This window comes from Archocentrus centrarchus, chromosome 1 (genome assembly GCF_007364275.1).
Source record: "Archocentrus centrarchus isolate MPI-CPG fArcCen1 chromosome 1, fArcCen1, whole genome shotgun sequence".
Classification (NCBI taxonomy): domain Eukaryota; kingdom Metazoa; phylum Chordata; class Actinopteri; order Cichliformes; family Cichlidae; genus Archocentrus; species Archocentrus centrarchus.
This window is the reverse complement of record NC_044346.1, coordinates 11,222,025-11,234,460: the sequence shown is the minus strand read 5'-3', so window position 1 is coordinate 11,234,460 and position 12,436 is coordinate 11,222,025. Positions and strand designations below refer to the sequence as shown.

General features: G+C 42.5%; 1 protein-coding gene across 1 annotated transcript in view; it reads right to left on the bottom strand.

Moving 5' to 3' along the window:
* The window catches only part of gna12a (guanine nucleotide binding protein (G protein) alpha 12a), a 22,314-nt gene extending 16,408 nt beyond the window's left edge, over positions 1-5,906 (bottom strand). Inside the window, exon 1 of the mRNA XM_030735788.1 lies at positions 5,140-5,906. Coding sequence (XP_030591648.1) covers positions 5,140-5,457 — 318 coding nt within the window. The 5' untranslated portion in view covers positions 5,458-5,906. The remainder of the gene's footprint in view (positions 1-5,139) is intronic.
* Positions 5,907-12,436: the final 6,530 nt, after the last annotated feature.

Below are 12,436 nucleotides of genomic sequence, written 5' to 3'. Positions count from 1 at the left end.
TTTGATTTTTGAAGCGGTGAGCTGATCCGTTACACCCTCACCTGCAAATTCACTGCAAACGTGAAGCGTATTTCACAGCATCTCGAAGTCCAAAGCGGCTGAATTATTAAAGAGATGCTGCTTGTCTGTTTTATGGATCGTTACAATGACTCTGCAGTGAATAATTTAAGAGTGTCTCAGGGGTCAAAGTCTGTGTGCTCTGAGTGTGTGTCTGTCAGTGACTCATGACTCATCTAAGTGTTTTGCAATAGTTAAGTCAAGTTTATATGGATTGCTTAATCTCACACTGAAGAAGCTTTACACACCCACAACAGCAGCATCTCCTGACCCCGGCTCAGCCTTGTCTTTACAAAGATGGGGCAAATCTTCTAAAAACCAAGGCACCCTCAGACATCCCCGAAGATGGGTGTTAAAAAAAAAAAAACAAAAAAAAAACCCAAATACAAAGAGTGAAGGGAGGGTTTGACTAATGCAGCTGAGCTGTACGTCTGTCTCATGTGCGTGTGTGTGTGCAGTCTGACTTGGATGCCCTCTGTGACTCAGTGTTGTGGTGTGCTTTCAAGTCTGATCCTGTTAAGACTTTTGTTCAGAATTGATGTTTTTGTTTTTAGAAGTGAGTTTGGTGGATGTGAACCTAAACAAGTGAGGAAATCCCACGCTGGTGCTTAAAACAAAGACACACAAACACACATGCATTACCATAATGTTATGCACATACAGATCCACTACCAGCATGGAAGCAGTAAAATACCTAACAAAGAATCATGGAGTGAGCTTTGAGCGAGTCATATCCAGACTGCACGACCCTTATCAATTTACTAATCTGCTGCAGTTGTAGCATAATCCTCCATATTCCCGTCTGCGTCTCTTCCTGTGTGCCCGCATGTTTACTCTCCTGTCTGTGTCCCTGCTGATCAGCCTTTGTCATTCTCTGTCTGTACCAAGTCAGTCAGGTGCAGCTCAGGTCTACAACTTTGATGTCACCATGATGAGTTCAGTAAGTCTGTCACGCTTCAAAGCGTCCTGCGAATTTAGTCGAGTAACATTGCCTTCTCTTGCCCAAATTTAGAGGGCAGTACCAGAGGACGGCTCACATTCTATAACGACAACTCGACAATTTGTTACCTGGACATTCAGATGATGCCAGTTTATGTTAATGTTTATTGAGATCCCCATTTGCATCAGCAGCATGCTGCATCAGCTATTCTTCCTGGGGTCAACTTACATTTATTAAAAAAAAAAAAAAAAAAAAAAAAAAGACAAAAAACAAAAACAAACAAACAAACAAACAAAGCCAGTCAGCTTGTCTACTCTATTTATCCTGTACTGTGTATTTCTGCTCTGGTGCTCATGAGTTGCTGTGATTCTCAGATAGAATAAAACAAACACAGTAAACGCTAAAGTCAGGTTTGTTTTCTGTTATGAGTCTGAACATGCTGGTAACTGCACAGGAATGACAGACGGTTAGCATTGCTGCCTCACAACAAGAAGCTCCTGGGTTCAAATCAACCAGCTGGGACCTTTGTGGAGTTTGCATGATGTTCCTGTGATGCTGTGGGTTCTCTCTGGGTTAGGTTAATTTGCAGTTCTAAACTGGCCATAGGTGTGAATATGACCCTGAATGGTTCCAGCCACCACTGACTCTGAATTGAGTGAGTGCAAGAAAATGGATGTACAGGTGTTGCATGTATGTTTTTTTTTTTTAATTCCTCGTGTGTCAAAGCTAAATTTCACAAGTGTTGTAAAGTAAATTGCAGTAATTCTAGTTTATCTGGTTATAAACATGCAAACATTTGAAGTGTAGTTTTTACACTTCCCTGAACTGAGACCCAGCCTCTAACCTTAAAGCTTCCTGTGAACATATCAGTCTGACATAGATTGCACCCCTCAACTTTTCAAGGAATTACCTGAAAGAGGTGCAAATGTTGGACATTAATGCTCTTAATCCTGCCAGCTCCACAGCAGAAAGTCAGAGTGATGTTCAGTAATGCCCATGTTAAATTTATGCAGTTATCGGTCTAGTAAATTCACAGCGAGGGAGTGGTCGTTTTTTTTCGCTGTGAGTCCTGCACACGCTATGCGGGCAGCTCCCTTGCCTGAAGCAAACTGATAGTCAGACTGAATGCGAAGCAGACTTCCAAATGAGGAAGGGCAACAGTGTACAATATCCTCACTTGATTCTCTTAACATTCATGTGTGAAAACAGCTATACAGAGTAGATGGAAGAAATACCATTCAGGAAAAAAAAAAAAAAAAAACCAGCTCACAAGAATTTCTCATACATAGCCAAATATGAGGGTTTAGTATTTGAATCTTCTGCTTTCTGTTGACCCCAACAAAACTGCACTTTCTCCCCAGCCATAGAGCGCAACGCCGCATGACGCACAAATTTAAATGGGAAACAGACAGTCAGATACTGGCCCTCAGTATCTGACCACACGGGGTGAAAAAACATTAAAATCTGATGTCTGAGCCGATGGCTTCTCGCAGTCGCGGTGTGGTCAGCAGCGTTATTAGCAGTTGCCTCCGGCAGATGGCCGGAGCTGGCGGGGATCTGTTTCATTTATAACTGTTGTATTATAAAGTGGCTCTCTTCCTTCATTATTGCTGTCCGCCCCACGAACTGCGCTGACCTCCTTCTCTAAAGCAACGCCTGCCTTCTGAGCCCGCAGAGTCCCTGTGAATGATGGGACCGTAAGTGACATCAACACGGGCCAAAAACACAACACATGAGCATGCAAGAGGTGCCAAAATATCTGCCATGAACCAAACAAGCCAAACATAGCAGGCGAATACTTCAAAGAAGATCAAGAAAGGCAATGAGAGATAAAAAGCTACCAGAGATAAGAGATCAGTCATCACATGCTCAGTTTAGAAGAAAAAAAAGCTTTTTTTTTGTTTATTGCTGGTATTTTTCCTTCTATTGAAATGAAGAAATGCAGCTCGTAAATTAATAACTCATCAACGGTCCAAGTCTGAAGTGATTCAGCAGTCCTTTACTTTGTGTTTGAGGCTAACTTAGATCAGAGTTTCTTTTTTCTTTTTTTTTTTTTTTTTAGGTTCACTTTAATGTGTGAGAAACATATGGTTCACCTTTGACAATGAGAAATTTATCCACAACTTGATGCGATAATTGCTGAGATTCAATAAGCAGGACTGCACCTGAACTCCACCCCTCTGCTGTTTATTTTTACAGGCCTGATTGTGCAGCACACCTGTGTGTTCTTTCTGCTTCATCCGGCCTTCTTCCCCACTTTGTTCTCTTTCTCTATCATTAGGTTCCCATGAAGGGGAGTTGGGGGGGGGCAGTACACCTGGTAGATGACACTGATCTTCCACCAACACTCCCAAACCACAGCCGGCAAAGGATTAACTGTCTTTCCTTTGTGCTGTGTGAAGACCAAACAGCAGCGTCCAAGTTCAAAGAAGGCACATCAGGTCAGGAGCGCGACCAGCAACATGCTCTATTCTTTCTTTTTTTCCCCACATTTACAGAAACTGTGAAGTTCTTCTGTAACACCCTGATGTTTCTGAGAGGGGAGCATTCAATGGAAATGCCCTTCACCGGAGTGCATGCCATATTACTCACATCACATTGAAAACACAGTTTTTAGGCCACACCAACACAATCTTCACCTGCCATACAAGCAGCTCAACAGATTTGGCTTGCTGTGACTTTTTCCTCTTCTTCAAAATGAAATTTAGGTTGGAGGGTTACTGCTTTGACACACTGGTGATCCAGCGTTGGGATGATGGTCATGGCAGCCATCACTCCTGTGTTTCAGTGATGCATTGAGTGGTCCGGTGGACATTATTCATATTAAAGGGTTGATTGATCATAAGGAGAACATTTTTTCAATTATGTTAGCACAGCTCGTGCTGATTTAAAGAGCTATAAATGTCGAGTATGTGCAGCATCACCCAATTTGTCTGCATGAAACTCCAATAAACTCCAGATTTTACAGCAACGTGAACTACTCTCTTCACCAAACAGTGCAAAGTGGCACTAAAATGTAGTGTGAGGCTGCAACTGAGCAGGAAGAGGAGTACATCGGAGTTTCTAGGTTAAGAAACAGACACCTCACCACTCCTCAACTGCAAGCTCAATGACAACAGTTAAGACGTCACTCCAGGATTGTGGGCTTCTGCGCACAGTTGCAAACAAAAAGTCATATGCAAGAAGACAAGAAAAAGAACATATGCCGTGCAGAGGAATATAACAGAAATGATTAATCATCAATGAAAATAACTGCCATTTGCAACTAATACTAAGATTTGCTCTTTATATACTTGAGATGATGGATGACTGCAGAGCTGGTCAGGGAATTACAGACATTTTAAACTGTGTAATAGCTGGTAGTTTTTGCCTCGCCTATCAGCTCCTACACATCATGCATTGTGTGTGTTTTCCGGAGTTTGGCTGGTGGTGAAGTGTGGGTGTGTGGGAAGATTGTGTTCGTGATCTGGCCTGAGACAGGACCGTCACTGTATACTTGTGTTTGGGGGAGGGTATTGAATACTGTCTTGTCTGTGCAGAAGTGCAGGCTCTTATCATCCTTGTCTGGGCTGTGTGGCACTCAGGGCGGATGTGCTCATCCCTCAGGAATAGTCTGGTATTGTTAGCTGGTGAAGGAGGCCCAGCCATGACAGCAAACAAAAGGACAGGACACACACACACACACACACACACACACACCCCCACATCCCCCCCCACACACACACTTCAGGATAAAAATATGCACTATGTCAACAGACCTCTGTGTGTCCGAATAAGTGAGTGAACCTCAGTTGTTGATGGCACAGGGCTGCAGCTAATAATTATTCCCATCCTCTTAATTTTTTTTTAGAATTTTTTTCTCGACTTTCTTAAAAAAAAAAAAAAAAAAAAAAAAAAAAAAAAAAAAAGCTAATCAATCACATCCATCATAAAACCTAAGAGATAAGCAACTGAATTTCACATCTGAGTAGCAAGACTCAGAGCACCGTCTTGGGAAATGACCTAAAGTGTCAGTTATTTGTGAAAACTGTCTCCTGACTGCTGCCCTTCTCTTACAAAACATGCTTTTTTTTCCCAGCACAGAGTAGACAGGGAACATCAGATGTGTGGGAGAAAAAGGCCCAATCAACCTTTGGCTTTACCTTCAGTATATTCTCATAGATTGTGTCCCGGAAGTCCAGAAGTGCCTTCTGATCAAACTCTTGCCCGTTAATGATGCGCATCTGTTTGAGGAATGTGGACTTTCCGCTCTCCCCGGCCCCGAGCAGGAGGATCTTCACCAGGCGCCGAATGGCTCTCCTCTCCCGGGCGATCATCGCGTCTATCTCCCGGCTCCTGCGCCGCGCCTCCCGCTCCTGCGCCGCGTCCCTCTCCCGGCTCCCCTCCTTGCTGCCGCCGGGGTCCCGGCTGGCCTCGGCCGGGAGAAGACAGCGGCTCAGGGTGCGGACCACTCCCGACATGGCGAGTCGTGGGAAAAAGTTCACCGAAACTCCAGTGGGAAAATGTTCATTATAGGATTGTGAACTCCGGGATGGAAATGGCCCAGTCCGGCTACACAGTTCACAGAAAACACGTTTTCATCAGAAAAAATAAAGTCTACATTTAGTGTGTGAAGCCGTTATCTAGTCTTCAACCGGCAGACAACCCGTTTCCATCTTGGTTAGACCTCGCCATCCACAGAAATCACTCTGGATAGCGAAACAACGCCAGAAAAAAAGTTTAAATGATTAAATGTTAGAGGCCAGAAAATAAAAACATAAAGTTGACCTGAACTCAGTGTGTCCATCCAAAGCACAACAATTGTAAAGGCAACGCTAAAGCTGTGGAATCTGACTCAGTGGGACAGCTATCCAAACTATCCAAACACAGCCAGCGGTTTGTGAACTTGGAAGAGCAGCTCCTGCGGGCGGCGCTGGGACGGCCAGAATGATGAGGGCGGTGGGTGCAGCTGCCAGGGATCACCGACAGGTTGCGCTAGTAGAAAGAAGGAAGGAGCAACAGTAAATACATGGCAAAGAGAGACATTTAGCACAGCTAGTAACGCTTTCGCCTCGCGTTAATGTGGATGTATGCGTAATCATGGGACAATGCGGTCCCGCTCACACCTGCTGCAGCAGGAACTGACGTCAAGGCGGCTTTGAGCACTTTTGCAGGTCTGTCTGTGGGTGGATTATTGTCAGCAGGAAAACATGACAAACTTTACACGTGGTCACAAATGTTTACAGGTGTGGAAGGCCAATTAAAAAAAAAGAGGCCAAGCTCAAAGACAGGTGTGGCCTATTAGTACTGAGTAAAGGTTGTATGAGTGGGGCAACCGAAGGGCTATTGGCTCTCCCACTTTATACCCGTGTTGCACACCTTGTTTAATTTTTTTTAGTGTAGTAGGAGGTACAAAGGTCATATTTACCTGCATGGCAGAGATTGCTGGTGCTGTTTGTGAGCATGGGTCTGCAGGTGTTATCATGGTTAAAAAATATGAGACATCTATGAGGGAACTATGACAAAGGCAGTTTCAGCATTTGATGTGTTTATCTTGTTATCTGTGGACAGAGTCAAGACAATAGCACTGCAACAATGCAAACTACCGTCACAAAAAGACCCACACCACCCGCAGATCAGATTCACGATCATCTTTGACTCAAGCTGTGGTCTGCAATTTGTCAGTTATAACTTATTTCGAAAAATGGTCTTTACAGACGCTGACTTTGTTTTTGCTGCAGTGCATCATGAAGCACATCACATTAGTGCACACAACTGTTGACACGATACTTTTGCAACTAAATGTCCTTTCAGCGTTTCCATTTCCAGTATTTTTATTTTATTTTACTTTCACGTCTTTAAGACGCTCTTTTAACACAATTTTTCCACCACAACTTTGGTCAAACCGTTTTCCCAAGAGCCTCAGAAGCTGAGCTGGATGCTGCCTAACCTCAAGTTTTCTCTATGTCGTGATAAAATAGATGTGGTTAAGCAACTGTACCACAAACTCAAATGTCAACACTGGATTTTATAATTGCACAGTGTATTGTGTCATTCTCGCCTGGAATAGATACATAACAATGGCTTCGTACTCATGCAGACAATCTGACTTCTATGAAATCTGATCGTGTGTTTAGTGTACAGTGGAATTTCACACAACGACAGCAAGTGGACATTTATTTAGGGTCCCGGGATGTGGAGCATATCCCAGCTATCATGGAATAAGAGGTGGGGTACACCCTGGAGAGATTGCCAGTCCATCAAATGGCTTCAGAGACAGACAACCATTCATGCTTACATTCACATCTTTGGCTAATTTAGGGTCATCAGTTAAACTAAAATGCACGTCTTTGGACTGATCCGAGGAGGCTGAAGAGCTTCACACAGGCTCAGGGAAAACATGCAAACCCCTCAAAGAAAGCCCCCAGCCAGCCAGTAATCAAAAACAAGACCTACAGTACTAATCACTGCACCATCATGCTGCCCCTAAACAAATTAAATTTTAATCAGATTTTGCCACAAAGTAATTTCAACACATTCAACCATGGGATTTGAGGAGCACCCAGAGTTTGTGTCCCCTGTGCCCTTTTTGGTAGCTGTCCAGCAGAGCTGCTCATTGACAATATTAGGATGACTGAGTCAGAGGTGAGGACCAGATTTTTTTATTTTACTGGAAATTAGGCAGCACAGTAATGTGGAGCTAAAAGGTCCTGGGTTTGAATCCAGGCTGGACCCTTTCTGTGTGGAGCTGTGTGGGTACTCTAGTTTCCTCACACAGTCCAAAGATGTTCGTGTTAGATTTATTGGCCACTGGCCTGTGGCAGACTGGCAACCCCATGACCGCTGGAATACAGTAGGCTCCAGCCCACCATGACCCTGAACTGGATAAGTGGAAGAAAATGGATGGATGGAAGCACATATGCAGTTGTTTCAGCCTGATTACACTGGAAAAATCATATTAGGGGCGGTATGCGGTTTGGAACTGTGAATTGTGTTATTATGTAATAAGTTAAATAAAAATAGTCTCGCAATATGTTAAATCACAATTAAAATGCCATTCCATGTTGACACCCCCCCCCCCCCCCCCCCCCAAAAAAAACAAAAAAACAGGCCACGTGTGAATAGTTGCAACTTGGAGGTGAAGCAGACAAATAGGAATGTCTTTTCTAATGATCCACCAGGTTAACCCCTGCAAGTCAATACAGTCTAAACCTAGGCAACGTGCTTCAGGCCAGTCTGTACAATCAGTGCCATTTACTGTGACCGAGTAAAACAATGAAGTTTGAAGTGCAGGCATGCAGATCAGATTGGGGTTAAACAGTGTAATTTTCAGTACACATTTGTATAAATATGTGACAGAGTGCAGCTCCCTGTGAAACATGCTCAGCTTCATAAAAGCAGTAACGGAGTAGTTACAAGACAGCCTGTCTTGTGCCTTCTCTTCATTCAGTCTCTCCACTCTTTCACTACTTCTCTGTTGAGCAAGCCAAAGCATAGCATCCATGCCTGGACCCACCAGGCCAAGCCTCTCAGTCAGCCAAACCAACAGGAGACCCTCTGCTCCACAGTGTCCCCGCCAGCTTGTATGAGTCTAATCATCCACGGGATCCAGGTTGTTTCAGGGCTAGTTTCACTACAAGAATAATCTGCCTCACACACGTGCCAGTTGGGTCCGCAGACCTCCAGTACTGTCGGAGACTTATTTCTGCCCACCAACTGTCTCCTGTTATCAAGATGGTGATGTGAGTCAAAGGGAAGTGGACTCAGCTGAAACCAGCCAGCTGGACAGAGCAGCAAACATGAAGGTGGGATGGGCTGCGAGGAGAAGTGAGGTCCAACAGAGAGAATCCATTTGGACGGGCCGATGGTGTTCTCAGCCACTGCTTAGATTTGATTTCATTTCTGTTGTTTTCATTTGGACTGGCATAGCCTCATCCAAATCTCACTAAAACACAGTATCATGGTTTTACAGCCCACGAAACATCACACATTCACTTCTATGAAACATCTAAGTTGGGTGATTTCAAAGCAAGCCCATCTTTATTTATGTAGTAATCAATGTTTATACAGATTCAAGAAAATCCAAAGAGCATGCTCGGTTTTTACTCATTTCAGATGCCTTCAGAGTTTCAGAGGATACGAATGCTGAAACTCAATTAGACGTTGAAATGCACACAGACGGGCTTCTGGAGTTCTTATTCCATCATCTTTTCTTGTTACAAACACTCACAACAATAAAAATATGATGAAACTGAGGTTGTGCAGCAGGCAAAAGTATTATTAATGCAATAAACTGATATTAATATAAAAGATGTATTAGTTCATATTGCAGATTTAATCACGCTGATTTGCATGAAATTAGATTATTATTTATTTGTCTGCACATGAAAAGGATAAGCAGAAGAAAATGGACGGATGGATAACTAAAACAAAATAAAAAAAGATGTTATTTTTTAATTTTTTGAATAATTTATTCACCTGGATAAATTAGTTTGGGGTGTAATTATGTAGTCAGGCAGATGGAGCCAATCCGATGCCTGGCAAAACCGGCCTGTATGAAAAACTGAGAATATGAATACATATACTTACTAAAATGAAAATCTGTGAGACATTTAATGTGATTACAATTAAGAAAAGGTAATTATGATTTTCTTAACAGTTCATTGCTTTTTGACCTAACACCAAAATACAAAGGGTGACGTCATGGTGGCGACATCCATGTTTTATGTTGTCTATGTCTGTGACACACTAACCTCTGATAAAACAAACAAACAAACAAACAAAAAAAGGTATTTTAATTTCAACCTTCAGTCTTGATAGGATGGAAATAAAATGATTTGGGGGTTTATAAAGATTTCTGCAGATTTCTACAGGTTAAACTAACCTATTATTTGTTTCAGAAAAGTTTGAGAAGGAGAATAAGCTGAAATGAAATCTTGCCTATTGATTTGTAGACACTCTGGTAAAAAAAAGAAAAAAGAAAAAAAAGAAATAGAAACCAAGAATTTTCCAAATGAATAATGACAGAAGCAATTATAATTCTCAAACCCAGCACATAAAAATTATTAGACTGAAAGTGAATCTAATTTGCTCATCCATTATCCCTCTTTTAAGTGTGACCAAATGAGCCCAGGCTATAATAACAGCTCACAAAACTGTGTCAGAAAAAGGTTGTTTTTTTTTCTTTTTCAAATAGATAAGTTATATTTACTTGACGTCCTCTTTGATCCACCATGCAGACAAGTGTTATGATTTGTTTCATGCTTCAGTTTTACACGCTGCTCGTGCTTCATTACAATGACTAATATTCTTTCTTTTCTTTCTGGCCCGTCTCTACCTGGAATTAAGGCTGTTTTATGACAAAATACAACCAAATCCATATCAGCTTGCATTTTTATCTTAATATTTACTTAGTACTAACTGTTATGGGCTGTCTGCCTTTGTTGTACTTTCTAAAGAAGAGGACGTTTAATATTGCACAGATTGTAATCTATTTGTGAGGGGATAAAACTGGGCTTTGTACCTTTGATCTGAGATAGAAGCTGTTTGAAAATGTAAGGAGCACTTTTCCATGTGAAAATGTCATGTTGCAGTTCTAATTTCCTCTGGATAGAGGGCACTGTTAGATCAGATTTAAAAACAATAACAATAATAAAAAAAAAAAATCCAGTCATTCCTCTCTTCAAAATCCCCCCTTTATCCCTCAATTAAAACAGGAGAGGAAGAAAGAGGCAGCAAATGAAATGCATGGTCAGCAAGCAAGGCATCAGAGGCTGCGTGGGTAACATCGCGTTCTTTATTCACTCACTTGTGGAGTTTAGAGTTGTGGAAGATGTGCACAAATGGACACACACTCTTTCATACTTGAGAGCAAGTTATTCTATTAAAATATCTCCCTAATGTAGAATGCATCTGCAGCAGAGTACCGAGCCTGAGTGTTGTGTGTGTCTGCACATTTCATTTAAATGCATGACGAAAAGAGAGAAAGATTTCAGCACGGGATTAAAATTCATCCAGACAGAAACATACTCTTCTCATGTAATTAGTCTAAAAGCCTTTTCATCAGGTTTGGCACAACAATCGCTCACTCACTCACACACACACACGCCAACGGACACCCTTATACCCACTAATATTCCACGTTCACCTCTTAACACCACTGCAAATGGCATGTGTGTGAAGGCACCATTGCCTTGTGTGTGCCTGTTTTGTGTTTTACGAGTTATTTATATGCTAATTAATCTGGAAGGGCATGTTGAGTGGTGTGTGTGTGTGTGTGTGTGTGTGTGCGCGCACGTGTGTTTAGTTTGTGCGTGGAGGAGGAGAAGAAGGCTGGAGCTGCTGCAGCCGAAGAACAGATGGTGGAGGAGAACCTTGAAGACGTATGTTGCCTTTTTGTTGTAAAACATAACAACACGACGGCAGCTCCATCCTGAACTATGTTTACCCCCCCACACATCCTGTTCCCTGTTATTCCCACTTTACTCTGATGAAATATTGTTATTCAGGTACACTGTCTGGATGCCTGTCTGACTTGAGGTAGTTTGGCACAAAACACACCTTTTGTACCTGACTGCAATGCCAAATGTAGCTGTAAGCAGTGATTGACAGGCCCACAGTGCAACAGGCTTCGCTTCTTCCCTCTCTAATGGCAGAGCTGTGCTCACTGCTCGATGTCAAGGAGAGGAGGCATAGCGGGTTGAGTGGCAGTCAGTATACAGCGTTTTCAACTTCTAGGGCTGGTGTATTGCATTTTAGGTTTTGTTTTGCATAGGTTTGTCATTTCTGCTGCTGTCTCCCCCCCCACCCCACAAACATTTGCAAAACCATGATAGTATCTGAGATCTGAGATCATAGTGACAACAATGCAACAAAGTTTTGCTGGGCAGTAAGACAAGCAGTCCAAAGACAACACAGCCAGCAGTTTATCCAGATGAAGGTTTTGGACTGCCATGTTCCAAGTTCTTCTAGACATTCTTCCATGCAGCCACCAGATGTCCTCAGATTTCCTCTCCTGTCCAGTCCATAGATTGTATATAAAAGATAGATGACTGCAAGGTGCTCAGGTCCTGTGGCTTTAAAACAAGCCCAAATCATCACCCCTCCACCCCTGTGCTTGAGAGCTGGTATTAGGTGTTTGTGCTGATATGCTGTGCTTGGTTTTCACCAGATGTGATGTTGTGCATTATGGCCAGACATCTCCACTTCAGTCCAAAGGACATTGTTCCAGAAGTGAAGATGCAACTTTGCAAACCTAATCCGTGTTGCCGTGTTCTTTTTAGAAGTCCACTCCTGAGAAGATTGGTAACCATCTTGAATATTTTTCACATGTGACGAATCTGTCTCACTGTAGTATGATGGTTTTTGTAAACGGCCTTATAACCCTTCCCAGATTGATGGGCAGCAGCAATTGCTTCTCTAAGACCATTCTGATGTCTTTCCTCCTTGGTATTGTGTTAA